This window comes from Camelus dromedarius, chromosome 11, assembly GCF_036321535.1.
Source record: "Camelus dromedarius isolate mCamDro1 chromosome 11, mCamDro1.pat, whole genome shotgun sequence".
NCBI lineage: Eukaryota > Metazoa > Chordata > Mammalia > Artiodactyla > Camelidae > Camelus > Camelus dromedarius.
The window spans coordinates 9121276-9140854 of record NC_087446.1 but is presented as its reverse complement, the minus strand read 5'-3'; the positions used below and the strand labels follow the sequence as shown (position 1 = coordinate 9140854).

The following is a 19579-nucleotide window of genomic DNA, read 5'->3' as shown; positions in this document are numbered from 1 at the left end:
AGTATCAGGAGGGTGCTGGGAGCATTAAAATAGTGGAAAACAGCAGACCCTACCACAGGAAGACTGTAGAGGTGGATTCTTTTATTTGTTCTTAGCCTTGGCGGGGGCCGGCGGGGACGGGGCTGGGAGCTGCAGAGGGGAAGCCGTGCCCCTAGGGCTGCTGGTCTTGAGTGAAGGTGAGGGGGGGTGAAGCTCGGGCTAGGGAATCGGGCGCCAGGGTCTTGCGTACTGGCGAGGGGCTGCCCTCATTCTAACTTGAAGGAGGAGATGGTGAACCCGCCTTGAACGCTCAGGTAGCTCAGGTGGCTGTGGCCCAGCCTGTTGGGAAAGGTCAGCTCGTGTCCGTCTGGCAGCTTCACCTTGAATTTGTTGTCCTCAAAGGTTACAACGATCTGCGTGTGGTGGGAGGGAGGGTGTCAGGGAGGCAGGAGGCACCCTGGGAACAGGCCAGGGTGGTGCCTGGTGTCTCCCAACAGTCCTGGCCCGTATAGAGGCCAGGGTGCCCCACCATCCTTGATAGCCTCCTCAGGCCCCTTCCCCCTTTGGCCTCACCTTGACCACTGACCCTTGGCTGAAGCACATGTGATCATCTCGTTGCTCCTGTCCCCAGCTGCCATCCCGTGAGTTGCAGACAATGGTGGATTCGCCAAAGCGTGGGTTGAAATGCAGGTTCAGTTTATCTGTCCCCTGGCCCAGATTAATCACAAAGCTGCAGGGGAAGGGGTAGCAGGTGAGAATAAGGGGGCAGCCCTGGGTAAAACAGCTTGGGTCGCAAGATCTTGGTTGACCACAAGCTGGACAAATCACCAATGGTTGTGTTAATAGAGGTTTGTGCCTTAAAACAAGGGAGGTGACAATTTGATCATACTTGGCACTGGAGCATCACATTCCACTTAAAGAGTACAGAAGCTCTTGACAGATGGGTAATTAATAGAGACATTTTAGAAATTGAGAGTATCTGTCCTGGTGTAGGGAGGACAATTGCTGTTCTCAGCCATCTGAAGACCTATTCAGTTTAGCCATAAAAAGGTTGTACACCTAAAGGGATGAGCTCCCTGTCATATGAGGTATATGCAACTGGGTTGTGTGATCTCTTGGGAGGATCACTACAGGGGTCTGGATTAGATCTTCAGGGTCCCTGAGAGGGGGGCATTCTGAGTCATAGGGTGCCTTCATTGGGAGGTCTCAGACCAGAGGTATCCCACCTTGCTGTCACCTTGAAGGACCCAAGTCAGAGAAAGGGTAACTTTCCTCTTGGCTCCTACCCGATGCATCTGCCTGTCTCTCCCAACCAAAAGTTGATGGAGATCAGTCCCAATAAATGTAGAGGCTTTGTTCTGCACACAGGAGAGCCCACTGCTGAGCTGCAACACCCAAGGTGGAGAAAAGCATCTGATTCTAATGGAGAGGATGCAATGCAAACAGTACCACTTGGCACCCCCTAGTGGTTGTCCCTGGTTTAATGTGTGTGAAAGGGCAGCCTCTGACCATCAGCTGGGTCAACAGGGTGGTGTCCCTAGTCGTTTGCGCCTTCAGTAGAGGCACCCAACTCGCAGAGGACTGGGCAGAGTGGTGAGGTTTCTCCACTTGCCCCTTCAGTCTCTATCGGGGCCAAGGAATTGAGTATATGGTGTCCGCTGTGGATTTTGTAGGTCTGCAAGCCTAGCCTCAGATGTGAAGGCAGGCCCTAACAGAGGAGACAGCAGGGGTGTGGGAGGGGCGTGAGAGCAAGCAAGAACATACAGTAGGTCCCCTCAGAGTGGTCTGAGGTCACTGTCATCGTCTGACCATTTCACAAGGCTGCCCTGCCTGCCCCACATCCCCAGCCTGGTTCCAAGTCTGTGGGCAGTCCCCCCGCCCCACCCCCACCCCACCTGCCCTCTTGCTTGCCCACCTATCAGCATCATCGGCGATCTTGCCTTTGATCTTCAGGGTTGACCCCACCTTCATGTCCATGTTCATGATCTCAAATTTCCCCTGCACAGAGAAACGTACCACAAAAATCCATCACACGTGTGCCCAGCGCTCTTCTGCTGGTGAAGCCCATTCAGGAGCCTCAGCCCAACCTGATCTGGCCACAGGCTCACTCTCCCTCTCCCCCATGAAGGCACTGGGCTAGGAAGGGAAGAGCCAGAGTGCTTGGATCAAATCTTCCCAGAGCCCCCACCCGCCCCTGGCCCATTTGGCTTCACTCTTACCCACCCCAGCCTGACAAGAATAGCTGGATCTGGAGACGCAGGGTCCAGCTGAGGGAACCTCAATTTACCCATCTATGAAATGGATAGAGTGGTCCCCACTGACCTCAATGTCCCCAAACGTGTTCAAGTGATGAGGTGCGGTGCCTTCAGCAGAATCCCCCAAACAAGGACACATTTAGTTCTTGCACAAATTTGGAGTCATTTTACTGACAGAAAATGACTTGTATCACAGGGAGGCAAAGCTGGGGTAGGGGTGGGGGCAGATAGTGGTCAGGGTCTAGTGCGGGCTCTGCCCCTAACTGGCCTAGTGACTAGGAGCCGGCTGTGCCCCTTTCTGGACCTCAGCTCCCCACTCTTTAATATAAGAGATTTGCACTATGTGGTCTCTGAAGAAGGAGGAAAGAAAGGGAAGGGGTGAGACAATCAAGGGAAGGAGAAAGTCGGGCAAGTCTCTGAGCACAATGGTCCTCCCTGCGAGGCAGACATGGGGGGAGCACTGTGCCCCCCACGCTGGACCCTCTCTTCCCATCCACGCCCTGCACCCCACCTCTGCTGACTTGAATGGTGTCTCCCAAAAAAGCCATGTTTACCTGGAACCTGAGTGTGACCAAGTTGAGATGAAGCCACAGTGGATTAGGGTAGGCTCAAATCTGATCTGACTGAGGGAAATTTGGACCCCAAAACACAGACACACAGAGAAGGCCATGTGAAGACGGAGGCATAGACTGAAGGGATACAGCTGCAAACCAAGGAATGCCACAGATGGCTGACAACCAACAGAAGCTAGAAAAGACAATAAAGAATCTTCCCCTGGAGCCTTTAGAGAGACCATGGCCCTGCCAACAGCTGGATTTCAGAACTCACACCTCCAAACTCTGAGAGAATAAATTTATTATGGCAGCCACAGGAAACCAATACACCATCTAATCGTCAGAAGACACCATCTGTGATCTAATTACCCAAATGTAGGAGACTGAGGTTCAGAGAGGGACAGTGACTTGCCCAAGGCCACACAGCAGGCTATGGCAGAGCAGGGTTTAGAATCAAAGAATCAGGGAGGGACCTCAAAAAACATCCACTCAACTCCCTACAGATTACAGAGTGTGATCATGAGCAATTTAATCTTCCAGCCTCAGTTTCTTTATCTTCATAAAGCTCAGTAGACATTAGCAGTTGTTACTATTACTGCTATTAGTATTACTGATGAGAAAACTGAGGCTAGAGGGGGAAAGAGGCTCAGAACAATGGTAGGGGGAGCAGAGAACCTCGATGCTGAAAGGCTATGGAGATGATATGTCCGACATCCACACAACAGGGGAAACAGAGGCTGGGAGGGTCAGCAATGCTTTCCTCCAGCACCCACCCCACCCCGACTCAGGGGAAGACGTGAAGGGATGGAGGAGGTGGGCAATGCAGAGTCCAGCATCCTCACCGACATGGTGGCAGCTCCTGGAAGAAGCTCTCGGTGACTCCTGGAGGGCTGGGCTCATGGTCTCATGTCACAGTCCAGCTTATATCCTAGAATATTACACATTAACTCCCCCAAGGCTATAAATGGGGACTTTGGTCCCTTCTGCCAGAGTGTCTCTCCGCCGGCATCTCCTGGTCCCCAGAACAAACAGGCAGGAGGTTCCTCACCCTCGCCCAGCCCATCCAGCCCAGAGCATCCTCCTGGCCTCCTGCCAGCCTCCCGCCTTCTCTCAGAGCCCTAAGGGACATGGCCCTGGAGCAGCACTGGACTGGGTGTCTGGAGCCAACACAAACCAGATGAGCTCGGCATGCCACCCAATAACCCTGAGCTCTGTTTTTTGCCCTTAAACAGAGAGACTTGCTTTGCAAAAATCTCTATGCTTCTATGATGTCCCGATTCATTTTGAGAGGCTTTTGTTTTGTTTTCTCCCCTCACGCCATGATTCTTCTGATTGTACATGCAAGTTTTAAAAGCAATAGGTGGATTCAAAGAAAACGTCTAGAAATATCTACAACAAACTGGCGGTCAGAGGAGGGAGTGGGAGGGTTGGGGGAGGAGCTGTGGGGACTGGGAGTTCAGTGCTTTGCTCATTTCATCTACTACTTGTGTAATTGACATGCTTACTATAGGCAATTAGTGATATTAAATAAAGAGAAAAACGACCACCCTCCCCCAGGATGGAGCCTGCCTACTCGATCTGCACATTTCCTTCCTCGCGATTTTCTACAGATTTGTATCATAAACATCCCTATGCCTCTGCCATTTTTGCTCCTGCTTCATTCAGTAAACATTAAAGCCCACAAATCTATATTTCAGAACTATATTTTAATGGTAGTGAAATAGTCTACCTTTGAATGACTAAATTTATTCAACCAATTCCCTTCTGTTGAACACTTACATTAATTCGAAGTGTTTGCTATTAAAAATGCTGCTGCATTAAATTAATTGCACATAAGGTTTGGCAGCATCATGACAACTTCTTTAGGGCGGCTTCCCAGAAGCAGAATTTTTCTAGAGCCCTGGTTTGGCAAGTCAGAAGGTTTTCCATTAGAGCTGGCAGTGGCCACTCTGGGTGGGGTGCTGGGAGGCCAGCCCTGCCCAGAGCCCTTCGGTGCCAGGAGCTGACGGATGGCTCACTGCCCAGCACTCACATAGGACACCACCTTCAGTCCCCTGCCAGCCCAGAGCAGAGAGTGACTTCCTCATTTTACCCACAAGGAAATCGATGCCTGCTTGATCTTTCTCCCAGGGCCATTATAAAACCCAAGCAAGATAAGGAGTTTTAAAGTGCTTTATAAATGGAAATTCGAATCAACAGAAACTACACCTTGTGGAGGTGATATTTCTCTGATTACAGTCATAATTCTAGCTCACTGTAGAAGGTTCTGGAAAGTACACAAAGTAAAAAGAACTTAAAAGTTCATTTGTTTTAAAACAACAATATCCACTGGATAGCACAGGGAACTATATTCAATAGCTTGTAATAACCTATAATGAATATATTTATCTAACTGAATCACTATGCTGTACACCAGAAACTAACACAACATTGTAAATCAACTATACCTCAATAAAAAATTTTAATTGAAAAATACTGAAATTAAAAAATGAAACATTATATATACTTTTTTTAAAGTTTGGTTTAGAAGAATGTTTAAAGACAGGAGAACATGACCACATTTATGAATTGTGCACTCTTCTGTGTGTATGTTTTACATCAATGAAAGATTTTAAAAATAATAATAAAGGAAAGGAAAAAGAATCACTGACACTCACATCTCCAGTCTTGTTCTCTGTGATGCCTACCTTCTGGAGGGTATACACCTTACAAAACACTTTCTCCAGCCCTCAGCACAATAAACTCAATCAATTCTGAAGGAGATCTTTATTATTACCCCATTTTTCAGATGGGGAAGAAAGGTTCCTAGGCTTTACATAGCTAGTAAGCAGCCTAGCTTGCCTTGTCTACAGACCCACTGCTCAGATGACTGCCAAGTCCTGTCACACGGCCCTAGCAAAAAGAATATTAGACGTTCGGGAGTATGATCTTAAGCCCTTTGTGTGGTGACAGCCTCTGAGATGACCCCCAGTGATTCCTACCCCTTGTATACACCCCCATGTATAATTGGCTCCCCCTTGAGTGTGGCTGGACCCGGTGACTCGATTCTAACTAACAGCATACTAGAATCCCAGAACAGAATACTAGAAGATTAGGTTACAGAAAGACTGATTACAAAAAGACTGTTTGCTCACTCTCCCTCATTCTTCCTCTTGCTGCCCTAGCTCTGAGGGAGGCACACAAGTGAACCATGCTATGAGTAGCCCTGTGGAGGAGCCCGTGTGCCAGGGAGCTGATGTCTCCAGCCAGCTGGCAATGAAGACCTGAATCCCGCTGATACCTATGTGGGTGAATGGGGCAGTGGCTCTTCTCCCCCTTGAGCCTTGGGATGCTGGTGTAGCTAACACCTTGCCTAAAGCCTTGTGAGAGACCTTGAGCCAGAAGGCACCTGGCAAAGTCCTGTCCGATTCCTGACCCACAAGAGCTGTAAGAAATGTATTTCTTATTTTAAGTCCCTAAATTTTGGCTAATTTGTTACACAGCAATCAACTAATACACTTTGCCAAGCAGCTGTTATCAGAAGCTTGGTTTATTGGAGAAATAATACTCATGAAGCCCTCCCGACTAAAGAATTTGAAGTCCGTGCAAGTCCCTGGACATTCTACTACCTTGGTCTTTTTAAAGAACCAGATGGGGAGGGTAGAGTTCAGTGGCAGAGTTCATGCCTAGCATGCAGGATGTCCTGAGTTCAATCCCCAGTACCTCTATTAAGGGTAGATTTAAAAAAAAGAAAGAAAGAAAGAAAACCTAATTACCACCCCCTCCAGAAAGAAACGAAGAAAAGAAAGCACAGCTCTTGGATTTGTTTCCTTCATTATTTTCTGCTTTCATGCTAATTAACTCTTACTTTTTTAAATTGATCTTTTTCTAGTTTATTTTTTAAAAAAATTTTCCCCTTTATGGAGGTACTGGGGATTGAACCTAGAAATTTTTAAGATTTCATATATAAGTGATATCATATGGTGTTTTTCTTTCTCTTTTTGACTTACTTCACTTAGGATGACAATCTCCAGATCCATCCATGTTGTTACAAATGGCTATAATTATTATTTTTTAATGGGGGTGCTGTACTGGGGATTGAACTCAGGACCTTGTGCATGTTAAGCGTACACCACTGAGCTATACCCTCCTCCTCTTCTAGCTTCTTAAGTCCATTGACTTTTGATCTTTTCTGCTTACTGATAAATGTATTTAAGGCTTTGAATTTTCCTCTACCTACTGCTTTGGCTGCTTCTCATAGGTTTTCAGATATTCTGATCAATGTTCCAAACGTTACCCTTGAATCAAGCTGGATGATCAGGAAGTTATTCTCAGCACTTAGTAGTATATGCTTAATAAAGATTTACTCACTGACTTACTGAATTGGAAAAATCACCATCAACATTGTCATTGGGGAAGAGCTGGAAAGTGAAAACATCAGTACTATGGGATTGGCCAAGTTAATGATGCTACGAAAATATAAATGAACTGTGTGCAACGTGAAAAATCACATTTTTGGTGGACCCTTGATGGCCATGGTTCCTTGCCCGTGGTACAGTGTTAAGTGAACAAAACAGCTAAAGAAGCGGGTCCCCAGGGCTTCATGAAGGGCCCTTGCAGATCTGCCTTCACTGAGTTGTGCAGGAGGCCACTAGGCTGCACTGAGAGGCAAGGGTGAGGAGCAGACATAATAAAACTGCTGGTGTGTCCACCTCTAAGGTACCAAGGAGGACATGGCCTGGCTGGCCACACAGGGCTCCCTCGTATAACACAGCCTCAAAAGACTTTATTCAAATGCATGGGATTAAGGGCCTCTGCAGAAGAGAAGTATAAAATAAAGGCAGCTCTTAAGGATGCCAAGTCTAGGTGGGGAGATAAGTTTGAGCACAGGAAACAACTGGAAAATAACTAATTACACCCTAACGGAAGGCTTCAGGAAGTCCCAGATTCCTGGGGCCAGACAAGGTTCTCAAATGTCACTTAGCGGACAGTACAGGACAAGAATCTTGGTTCTAAACCCTCTGGGTTCAGTCTCCTCCTCTGTAAAACAACGTGCTATAAGGATTACGGGCAATAAAGCCTGGCATTTCACTAATACTTAACAGAAAATATTCGTTGTTATTATCAGGGGCCCAGCGCCCCACCTGTGTCGGCTGTGAGGGTCGACTCCTCCTGACAACCGAGTCTGAGCCCCAGACCTGTGGGAATGTTCTTGCAAACTCCCAGGACCCCATCATGACTATCGTGGGCCTGGGGTACTTCTGTCTTCAGGGGCTCCTTCCTACATTAAAAAAAAAAGTATATGTATATGTATTATGTATAAAACATACACAGACACACACACAGAGATATAATTGTATATTATGACTGCACTGAATAAATACATCAATGTCATACATTAAAACATTTTCGTCTACTTAAAAGTTCATTTTCTTCTTCTGATTTTATAAGAGATTAAACATTTAGGTGGGCCTGTGCCCCAAACAGAGAAATTGGCCCGTGGCTTCCTGCGTCTCCCACTAGCCTCCTGCTGTTGGGGACTTTGGTCCTGGATCCGTGAGACCTCTCCCTATCTCCTCTCCTGTCCTTCTCCTCCCAAAGAACAAACAAATCAACACATCAGTGATGTCTCCCTGCTTCCCTCCCTGCTCACGCCCTACTGAGCACCGTCTTTCTGAGATGACAGAGGGAACAGGGAGGTGCCAGGGTGGGGGTTGGGGGGAGGCATGCATGGAAAGCTTTTGGCTTCAAATTGGCAAATGTCACATCCTGGCTTTGTCACCTACAAGCTGAGTAGCCATGTCAAGTCACTGCAAGCCTCAGTTTCCTCAACTGTGAAAGGGAGCTAAGACTATCTTCTTCAAGGGCTGATGGTGAGAATTTTAAAAGATTTTGGGGAAGGAGGGTATAGCTCAGTGGCAGAGTGTGTGCTTAGCATGCACGAGGTCCTGGGTTCAATCTCCAGTACTTCCACTGAAAAGAAATAAATATTTATAAATAAATAACCCCCCAGAAAAAAATAAAGACTTTGATTAAAAAGTTAACCTAGGTAGCATGTGGGACACACAATACCTGCTAAAAATCAAGAAAATAAACAATGTATTTATTTATGAAAAAAGTTAAATAAATCACCCTTCTTGGCTTTGAGGGAGGATTCCTAAATGGGGCAAGGCTTCACCAGAGACAAGGAAGCCAGGTTGCCAGGAAGGCAGTGGAAAGAGCAGCTCAGAGTGAATTTGCAATGAGCAGCATCCAACAGCCTGGACTCTGGCTGGCGCACGCACCCCCTCCCCTGCCCCGGGAGGACAGGTTTCCTGAGAAAGCCAGTGTCCATCCTCCCAGAGCCCAGAGACCCTGGGACTGGAGCATGGTGGGTGAGAAGAAAGATGCTGGTGACAGGTGTACCATCTCAAGGGGCCAGATGCTCACACCAGCAAGCTGGGATCCCCGTCTCTCCTGGATAGATGTGGGGCTCATGACCTGTGTGTTCCAGTCTCTATGCAGAGCAAAACCCTTCATATCCCCACAGTCTTTTTCTTCAGGTGTGCTAGCCTCAGGCACAGGGAGGTCTTTCTATAGCTGTGTGATCTTGGGCAAGTCACATAACCTCTCAGGGCTTCAGTTGGTCCATCTGCAAAACAGGAACTGTAACTGTGACACCTCACAGGGTAAACGTGAGCCTTGCCTTAGGGGAGAATGTCTGTGAAGAGCTAAGCACAGTGCCGATCTATGCTCAGTGCTGAATAAATGTTTGCTGTTATTAATATCAGATCCGCTTGAATGCTCAGGCTACCTGAGCGGATGTTCAGCCTTGCTTCTCCAGCTCTGACTAATTGACTGTCTGTCCTTCAAGGGGCGTCCACAGAGCTCTTACATCATCTGGTCCAGAGATCTTCCTTGTTGAACCTGATCGCCAGGTTCTGCTGGCTGCATCTGGTCGCAATCCCAATGGGCATCTCTCCGGGAATGCCGAGGTCCACTGGAGCTCTCGGGTCATCCTCACCTCACCTGGAATTACGGAGGGCCCATGAGGGAGGAAGGAATTTGGAGATGTAGGAGGAAGAAATGAGCTACGCCACTTAGCTGTCTCCCCTTCTCCACTTCTGCCCCTATAAGCCTTCCACCGCCCTTTGGGGTCTTTGTAAAATGGAAATGACAACACTCCACTCTCCTGCTCAAAACCCTCCAGCACACTTAAAACAAATCCAAACTTCTCCCTTGGCCGACCAGTTCCCCCGGATCTGGTCCTGTCCAACTTGCAGCCTCATCTCACCCCACATGCCTCCTGGCCAGGCTGACACTTGGATTTGCCAAGCTCATTCCAGCCTCAAGCCTCGGTCTTTGCTGCTCCCTGCACCTAGAACTCTTCCTCAGCTTTTGGCTGGACCTTATCGCATTGGTCTTAACTCAAAGGTGGGTGGGTGGGTGGATGGACGGATGGATGGATGGATGGAAGGACGGATGGATGGACGGACGGACGGATGGATGGACGGACGGATGGATGGACGGACGGATGGATGCATGCATGGCAGGATGAAAAGGTGGATAGGTAGGTGGGAGGGTGGGTGAGGGGGTGGATGGATGTATGGGTGATTGTATAGTGGGTCAACCACAGGAAGCACTCATCATAGAGCTCAGAAAGTGGGGTGTGATTTTCAGGGGCTCCAATCTAGTGATGCATTTCATTGCACTGATCGTCCTCAAGTTCTAACTCTGCCTCTTACTGGCTGTGTAACCTTGGGCAGGTGATGTGGCCCTGGTTTCCCCACCTGGAAAATAATTTTAAAGGTCTTTACTTCACAGGATTGCCATGGGGTTAAACGAGAGAATCCACATCATGGGCTTGACATACAGAATCTGGCACATAGTAGGTGCTCAGCCATTATTACTCTTCTGTACCTGACAGCTAATGGCTGGCATTTGCTGGACGCTTCCCATGCTTTGGGCCATTGTGAGGACCCTCCTACACCGTTGCGTTTACTGTGAGGCGCTCAGGAGACTGCATGGGGCCGGCAATCTGTAGACAGTCATTCTCTCTTTTAGACACGTGGCACCCCAACTTTCAGTCTTCAGCAGGATGGTTTGGGAGTGATGACCTTCCTTCCGGCTCAGTATCCAGGGATCTCTGGGTCTTGTTTCCCCCTCTGCCCTGACTACACACCTCACAGCTGGAGGTTCCACTGGCCTGCTCACAGTCTCGCCTGCCCTTCTCCCTGACTAATTCTAGAGCCCTCCAGCCCATGCCGCCTCAGTCATCAGGCCCTATGGCCTCAGCCCAGCCCCCAGGAGTTTATTTGCAAAAATAGATAAAAGAGCTCACCATCAGTTCACTGGAGACTGTCTATTTCCTGGCAGGCAGCAAACACCTGTTTGGTTTTAAAACCAAGGTTTCAACCCTCAGGCATCACTGGTGGGAATGCAAAAAGGTGCAGACATTATGGAAAACTGTTTGACAGTTCCTCAAACAACTAGAGCCGGAATGACTGTATGACCTGCTAGTTTCACTCCTAGGTGGAGTTAAAAGGAATTGAAAACAGGAACTCGAGCAGATATTTGTACACAAATGTTCAAAGCAACGTTGTTCACAATAAGCAGAAGATGGGAAAAGCCCAAGTGTCTGTCAACAGATGAATATGTAAACAAAACATGGTCTATCCACACAATGGAGTACAATTCAGCCATAAAAAGGAATGAACTGTCGATACTGCAACATGCATGAACCTTGAAAACATAATGCTCAGTGAAAGAAGGACGACACAAGAAGCCACATATTCAGACATAGAAACAGCCTAAATGTCCATCAACAGATGACTGGATAAAGAAGATGTGGTATATTTATACAACGGAATAGTATTCAGCCATAAAAATGACAACATAATACCATTTGCAGCAACATGGATGTCCCTGGAGAATGTCATTCTAAGTGAAGTAAGCCAGAAAGAGAAAGAAAAAGACCATATGAGATCGCTCATATGTGGAATCTTGGAAAGAAAGAAAGAAAGAAAGAAAGAAAGAAAGAAAGAAAGAAAGAAAGAAAGAAAGAAAGAAAGAAAGAAAGAAAGAAAGAAAGAAAGAAAGAAAGAAAGAAAGAAAGAAAGAAAGAAAGAAAGAAAGAAAGAAAGAAAGAAAGAAAGAAAGAAAGAAAGAAAGAAAGAAAGAAAGAAAAGAAGCCACATATTTCACAATTCCACTTGTTTGGAATACTTACAATAGGCAAATTCATAAAGACAGAAAGTAAGTTAGAACTTACCGGGGCTGGGGAGAGGGGAGTGAGTTACTGTCTAGAGAGTACACAGTTTCTCTTTGGGGTGATGAAAATTTTTGGAAATAAATGAAGATGGTTGCATGTAACTAATGCCACTGAATTATGTACTTGAAATGGTTAAAATGGAAAATGTTATATGTATTCTGCTACAGTTTTTTAAAATCAATAATGTAATCTACCAAAAATCATTGAATTGTATACTTTCTTTTTTTTTCTTTTTTTTAAAACCATCTTTTGAATTGTACCATTTAAATGGGGGAATCGTAAGGTGTGTGAATTATATCTCAACAAAGCTATCTTAAAAATCAGAGCTTCCCTAGAGTTCATTAATGACAACTTCTTTCACTTATTTGCCGTTTAAGGCTCCACTTGGAGTCTGGGTTCCAGTCACTGCGCCTGGCCATGGTATTTTCCGGAGGCAGCAGAATGGGAAACCGCTCTCCAAGAGAGAGAAAGCATTTGCCGCCTCCTGCTGGCCACTAAGAGAACAACCTAAATTAGGAAGAAAAATAGCTTGTCAATTGCTAAGCATCTACCTTAAAAAAAAAAAAAAAAAAAAAAGGTGGGGAGGGTATAGCTCAGTGGTAGAGTGCGTGCTTAGCACGCATAAGATCTTGGGTTCAATTCCCAGTAAAAGTAAATAAATAAACCTAATATCCTCCCCCACTCCCCCAAAGTTAGCAAAAAAAAAAAAAAAGGAAAGGAAAATTAAGACGTGTGGGATTAAAAAAACACTTCACAAAGCTGAAAAGGGATTTTCAGGGAAAAGCAAGTCCTCCCTCCCACCCCACAGCCACCCAGAGGCCAAGACCCTTCTGCTTCCTTCCAAAGACACTTTTCACCCCACACAGGAGCGAGTGTGCTGTACACACTGTCCTGTACCTGGGTTTTATTCTCCTAATGTATCTTGAGGATTGTTCCATAGCAGCAAAACACTTTTCTCTTTCCAAAGACTGTGTCCAACCAACCTGAGACCCAACTAATGGGAAATTGAGTTGGACATACATTTAGTTTGAGTTTAGTGGATTATAATTATAAGGTTCGCAGTCAATTTCCAGAATAGTGATTACTAGCCATCCTAGGGTAGAGAATGGTTCCCAGAAATACTCCAGTCACCCATACCCGCTCTGCTGATTCACATGGTGTCCTGACACAAAGGTGCAGGGTCAGAGGTCACATCACTATGTCACCATGACATAGATCCTAGGCACTCGGCATGGGAAAAAATGTGGGCAGTGGAGGAGAACCAAGGTCTGCATTGCATAGAGCCAGAAGCTAGTCTATGGAACATTCACTCTTCCATTTCTCAGATGTGTAAAATTATATGTGGAGGATTCAGTTCCCACTGACACCCAGCTCCAGCAGAAGTCCATGCCTCTGGGCTTGCAATTAAAATAATACAGCATGCCTACTTATAAATGCACCACACACTGCTTTCTTCTGGGGGAAAGGAATCATAGAATTCATCAGAACGCGTCTGTTGTAGGACACCAGCCGGTAGCAATACTGCAAACAGTAAGCACATCTGGGCATGACTTTGAACGTTTTATATATCATGACATATGGGGTTCTGTCTCACACGCAACACATTTTGTTCTGACAGAATCTGTAGCTTCTGGTGAAACAACACAGAAAATGTGTCTTTCCCAAATTTGACAAAATTAAAAATTAAGATTTACATGACATTACCAATAACAGATTGTGAAGCTGAGAAAAAAAAAACTTTTCTGAAGTAAAAAAATAAAAAAACATTTTTGCTCAGGCATACTAGAAGCCTGACTTTTCTTTCTCCTTATAGAAAATATAATAAAGTCACTGCTATGTGAAATGCATGCAGCCTAAAATTGTAGAAAAAAGGTATAAAGCCGCATGTCAGGTAGTTAGGTAAAAATTTCTTACTGTTCTGACTTTATGATTATGGTATTTGTCAGCCTTTTAAAGTTTGCAGTGGGGAGGGTATAGCTCAAGCAGTAGAGCATGTGCTTATCACACGTGAGGTCCTGGGTTCAATCCCTAGTACCTCCTCTAAAAGTAAATAAAAACAAATAAATCTAATTACCTCCCCTACCAAAAAAAAAATTTTTAAGGAAAATACAAAAAAAAAGTTTGCAATTTATAGGAATGTATTTTCTCATTCTAAATAAATACCAGATTCTGCATACATAATTTTTGGGGTTTTTTTTAACGAGATCCCCAAATTTTTACAAACTTCAGCCTCCATAAAACTTGAGTTCACCTGGTCCTGATATAAGCCGCATTTCTTACCTTGGATGAATATCTATCAAAAAAGATTGAAAAGCTCTTGACTAGATAAGTTATCTCAAAGCTTTCTTCCAGCTCCAGAATTCTCTAAGTCTGTGTCTGTGGGAAGCACACCCTGTCCCCTCCCCCTCCCCCTCCCCCCAGCAGCTGCAATGCTGACAGAAAGGCAAGGAAGTCCTTTCTTGGAGCTTCTCCAAGTCTGTCCTGCTGTACTTGGAGTCACTGTCCCTCGGGGAGACAGAGAGACAAAGTGCTAGTGTGCGAAGTTCCCGGGGGGGAGAAGTGAAGCCCTAAAGGTACACACTTCGGAGGGGAAGGAAGAAAAAGGGGTGGGACCAAAGCCTAAACGTGGGGAAAAGAAATGAGGACCTCTCCCAGTACATCAACAGTAGTCACCACTTGGAGTTTCTTTATTTAGCGCTTACTGAGTGCACTCACATGCTATGTCTTCCACATGTTATGTCTAATCCTTTGCCGACCGAGGCTCAAGAGGTGAAGAACTTGCCCAAAGTCACATCACTCTGCTCTCTCCTGCCCTGCACACAGGTCCCTCTAGCCACGTCATGCTTCCTGGGTTCCTAAAAATCTTACATGCCACATACTGTCCCCTCGTCTAGGGGAGGACATTCCTCCTCCTTCTTTAGCTGTCTGCTCAAGGGCCCCTCCTCCTCTCTCCCCTCGCTCCACCAGCAGGGTCATTGGTCTCGCACTCCTCTGCTGCACTTAGGATTTACCAATACAGGACTTGCTATGGCACCGCAGGTGTACAGCTGTCTGGTGCACTGTCGTCTTGGCACTGCCCCGAGCTGAATTTATCTTTTTCATTTATTATTTATGTTTTTTAGTTTACTAGAATGTAAGTCCCATAAGGGTGGTGCCTCTCCTCTCTTATTCACCCCTGTGTTCCCTGACACAGGACTTGGCACAAGGTGGGCGCACAATTATTATTGCTTCCAAGTGTAGCCTCTACCTCAGTTATATTACAAACTCCAAGTCTCAGGGCACAAGAATGAATGGTACGCGTCTGTCTATCAGCCAATTAATGCAGGGCTATATTTGCATATTGCCTCCCTATTGGTGAAATCCGGGGTTTCTGGTTTTTTTCCAGCCAGTGGAGGGAGGTTCATAATGCTGGCCTCTGTGGCCACACCCTCCTGTAAAAACCAGATCTTCCTACCCACTGGAAAGGAGTATGTGGGGAAACCCGTTGCTCAGACACTTTACTCCCCAGCACAAGTTTATTCCTCCAACCCAGGTTGGCGCACAACTCAGTCGTCAGCAAGTGTGACCCCACCTGGTACACCTGAGCACCAGAGCTGGGAGAGGCTGATGTTGCCAAGAGCTGGGGCAGAGGGAGGCCAGGGACCAGGGTCCCACTAAGCTGGGGTGATCATCCACATCCCGCAGTCAGACCATCGGGGTGAGTCTACCTTACCCTAGACCTGCACATCTCTGACTTAAGGTCCTTGAGGAACCAGAGCCAGGAAAGGGGGTTCAGGGAGCAGGGGGTGGACTGAGCATAGGATAAGGCTAACTTTGAACTGCAAATTCCTGGGCCACACCCCCAGAGTCCAACTTGAATATGAGGTTGTCCAGGAGCCTGAATTCATAATTAACTGCCCAGGGGATTTTTGACACAGATTGTCACCTCAGAGAAAACCAGCAGAGTAGACCCAGAACAACCTTGGGAATCAAGCAGAACTTGGTACCAGCTCTCCACTAACCCATGGCCTCAGTCAAGATTTTCTTTAGCCTCGCTGGACCTCAGTTTCCTCCTCTGTAACATGGAAGACTAATCCTTCCCTCAAAGGTATGATATATATGTAAAAGTCATGGGACACAGCAGGTGAGTCAATAACTAGAAGTAAATTATCCACAGTGTGGAGTCAGGGCAAAGGCAGCAGAAGAAACCAACTCCCAGGACATGGAAAAGCCCAATAAACAAGTTCACTTCTCTTGTAGCCTCAGTCCTCTCCCTCCACAGGCAAGAAATGACCCAGCCTCCCTTGAACCAAATCTTATTTTTGCTGTCCCATTATTTCAGGCAATCCAGATTTTCTGGGAAAGCCTGAATTGCAAACAATCAATTAGATCATCTTCTGTAATATAGGCATTTATATTTGCTCTGAATTTTCTATTTCCTTCTACCTAAAAGGTCATTCTTTTCCATAAATGTGTTAAATGTGCAGGGAAATAAGGCTGAATTTAAATACTTTTTTGAGCCTTTTCATTTATGTAAATTCATAAATCAGGGCAATAACCTTCCTTATACTGCATGGCCTAGTTCTGATTCAGAAAAGATGAGTCCCCTCCCCGTCTCTGCACACATACATATGACCTCAGAACATTTACACTTGCCATTCTCTCTGCCTGGACATCCTTCTTACATCTGGCTCTTTTGCAGCTTAAATGTCAACTCCTCAAGAAAGGCTGCCGGGGTCGCTCCACACATGGCTGCCACTCTCCTTACACCAGCCTGTTTGGGTAGCTTTGTAATTATCTTGGTGTGTTTTGTTTGTTTTTATGTTTTCTGTCCTTTGAAGACAGGGTCTTGGCCTTATGTGGGTTCTTATGATGGAGCCTGTGTGGGAACGTTGATCAACCACATCCTCAGGTCCTCAGAATTCTCATCTGTAAAACAAGAAGAATAATATCCACCCCTGGGGTCTGTGTGAGGATGACAGGAAGCAATGACAGTCATGGGGCTCTGTGTCCCCACCCCCAGGGGTCTGCCTGGAAGGGAGATGTGAGCCAAGATCTGGCTGGGGTCACAGGGGCTGGACTTGAGGCCACATCTCAGTTTGTTCCCTGGACCTTCTACAGTCCCCCCAAGAAAAGATCTGGTGCTCTCCCAAATATCTCTCCTCTCTCCTCCTCCCCAACCCATCATCACCAGCATCTCCAGTGTTGGAGGGGTTTCTCTGGGATGGGTCTGGGACATTTAGCCACATTTCTGGTTTAGTTGATTACAGCTGCTTCAAGGACAGCACAGCTTTGCTTGCCCACCCTCTCCTAGGGGGACCCCAAGGCACTTAGAGGAACATGTTTGCAAATGGTGGAGATGGGAACAGCTGCCAAAGGTCCAATTCCTGTGTTTCTTGTTTCCGGTGTTGATTCCCCTTCCTTTCACCATCCTCACCTTCCTCACTGTCTTAGGTTCCTCCTTCCATACCTTCTATCCAGACCACCATTCTGGGCCAGGTCCTATCTGCGTAGCTGATTAACTGACTCCCTTACCAAACCCTGCTCTCCACAACTCACTAAGGTAAACCTAGAGCCTTCATTGAAAGTACTGACCCAGCTCCCCTCTCCACCCCACACACTGGCTGTGCAATGTTGGGCACCTTCCTGCACCCCTCCACATAAACCTTATGAATAATCGTTTCACCTCATCCACTTATTCAATGCATGTTTATTGAACACCTATGTACCAGTTACTCTTTCAAGCCTTGGGGATATACCAGTGAACCCAATATATAAAATTCGTCATCTCACAGAGCTTACATTCCGGTGGGGAAGAAAGACAAAACACACGGTGAAGAAAGGAAATATACAGTGGGGATAAGGGCTAAGGAGAAAAGCACAGCAGAGAAAGAGGGTTGGGAGGGTGTGTTTGGGGGTTAACTTTGCAGACACACTTGCATTGAATTCTCACAACCTTGTTTCAGATGAGAAGCCTGAGATCTAGGGAGGCTGTGACTTGTCCTAGGTCATGTAGTTTACAAAGCAGTTAAGTCAGATCTGAACCCTGGTCACATCTCTGCTGTCTTTAAAAAGTGACTCTTGACAGCACATGTATGCCCCTAAATCAATGTGGTAAATGCGGTTGCATTTTATTTCTGTAATAATTCATTTCGGTAATAAAAGAAACGAAAAGAGCTCTAAATACGTATTATGTTACAGCTTTTATTGAGGAATGCAATAAACATACGTATCACTTTCCTGTATAATTTTAATGGCCTGTGGAGAATTTAGAAAAGCGTCCCAGTTTTCTGAATGGTTGAGTTTAGGGGAAAAACTGACCCAGCACATGCCTCAACTCCCTGATGAGGTCACTGCGGTTCTGCAAGGTGAATCGAGGTCACTCGCCAGGGCAACGGCCGAACAGAACCGGATTCGCCAGCTTCTCAGTCTCGATCTTGCTTTAACCCTCGCGGAGACAGGATGGCTCGAGAGGACACCACGGGTCAGTTCCCGGGAGGGCCGCCAGGGGGCGACGGAATGCAACGGACCCAGGTGAGTCGGGGCCCCCGCTCCCCTGCGGCGTGACGTCACAGAGCGGTCCCGGGCCGCGGGTGGGAAAAACAGATAACGAGGGTCTTTAATGGACGGAGAAACGGCAGGAGAAAAGGCACCGAGGCCAGGAAGTCTGTTTATTCTGCCCTCCCTGATTTCAGTCTGGCCCCCACCAGTATCTTCCGCCCTTTGTTGCTGCCTGGAGCTTTCTAAAACAAAAGCCTGACTTTGTCACTACCACTCGTGAAACTCTTTAACGACATCTTCAACACAGTTTACAAATAAAAAAAGTCAAACGCAGGATTTGCGTAATCTTGCCCCAACCTATTTTCAGGCCAACATCCTCTGGAGCCGTATTGAAATACTTTCAATTATCTGACCTCATCATACTCTTTCCTGTGAGCCCTGAAATGTTTGGTTCCCTCCACCTGGAATATCTTTTCGCACCAGGTTTACCTGGAGAATTCCGACCTTCTTGCAACTACACATTACCTTCTCTGTGAAACCTCCCCTGACAAGACCCCTCCTCACCCTGCCCCCCGTACCCACCTGTTTGGGTCCTGTGTTGCCACTACCCCGTGGGCTTCCTCCATCACGTTGTGTAACAATTATCTGGCCTTGCCTTTCTCCCCAGCGCCTGCCCCAGAGCAAAGTGAATGCATAGTACATGAAATGATTGCAGAATGAATGTAGACAGCACAGGGTTCAGGCTCTGCCACTTGTGTGACCTCAGACAAACTATCTGGCTCATGGGTTTGTTGTGAGGAGTAAATAGACAAATGTATTTTTCAAGTGCTTAAAACAATGGTTGGAACACTGTTAAGCACTCGAGAAACTGACCTTTCACAGTGGCCAACGTATGTCATTGCCCTTTTAAGGGCCCCTCCCACTTTTGCATCTAAGCGGAAGTACGCGCTCAGGGGTCCGGAACTGACTTCAGAGCCCCTCAGAAATATGGCCGTGGAGCGTCCTTCCGGAAGCGGTCACAGAGCTCTCTGTGACGCACAACCAGTTAGAGCGTCCCGTGGGGTTTCCATGGTGCAGCCCTC

At 46.6% G+C, this 19579-nt stretch overlaps 1 protein-coding gene and 1 long non-coding RNA gene across 2 annotated transcripts; both read right to left on the bottom strand.

The window, feature by feature from the left end:
- Positions 1 to 104: 104 nt before the first annotated feature.
- LGALS2 (galectin 2) lies at positions 105 to 3714 on the bottom strand. The gene is made up of 4 exons (XM_010983608.3): positions 3631 to 3714; positions 1895 to 1977; positions 553 to 709; positions 105 to 392 (listed from the first exon to the last, which is right to left on the bottom strand). Exons 1-4 carry the CDS (start codon positions 3634 to 3636, stop codon positions 246 to 248), a joined length of 393 nt encoding a protein of 130 aa, XP_010981910.1. The 5' UTR covers positions 3637 to 3714; the 3' UTR covers positions 105 to 245.
- A 14466-nt stretch (positions 3715 to 18180) lies between these two features.
- Positions 18181 to 19494, bottom strand: LOC135322516 (uncharacterized). The gene is made up of 2 exons (XR_010383109.1): positions 19080 to 19494; positions 18181 to 18552 (listed from the first exon to the last, which is right to left on the bottom strand). It is a non-coding gene; the product is annotated as an uncharacterized LOC135322516 (long non-coding RNA).
- Between the last annotated feature and the right edge of the window lie 85 nt (positions 19495 to 19579).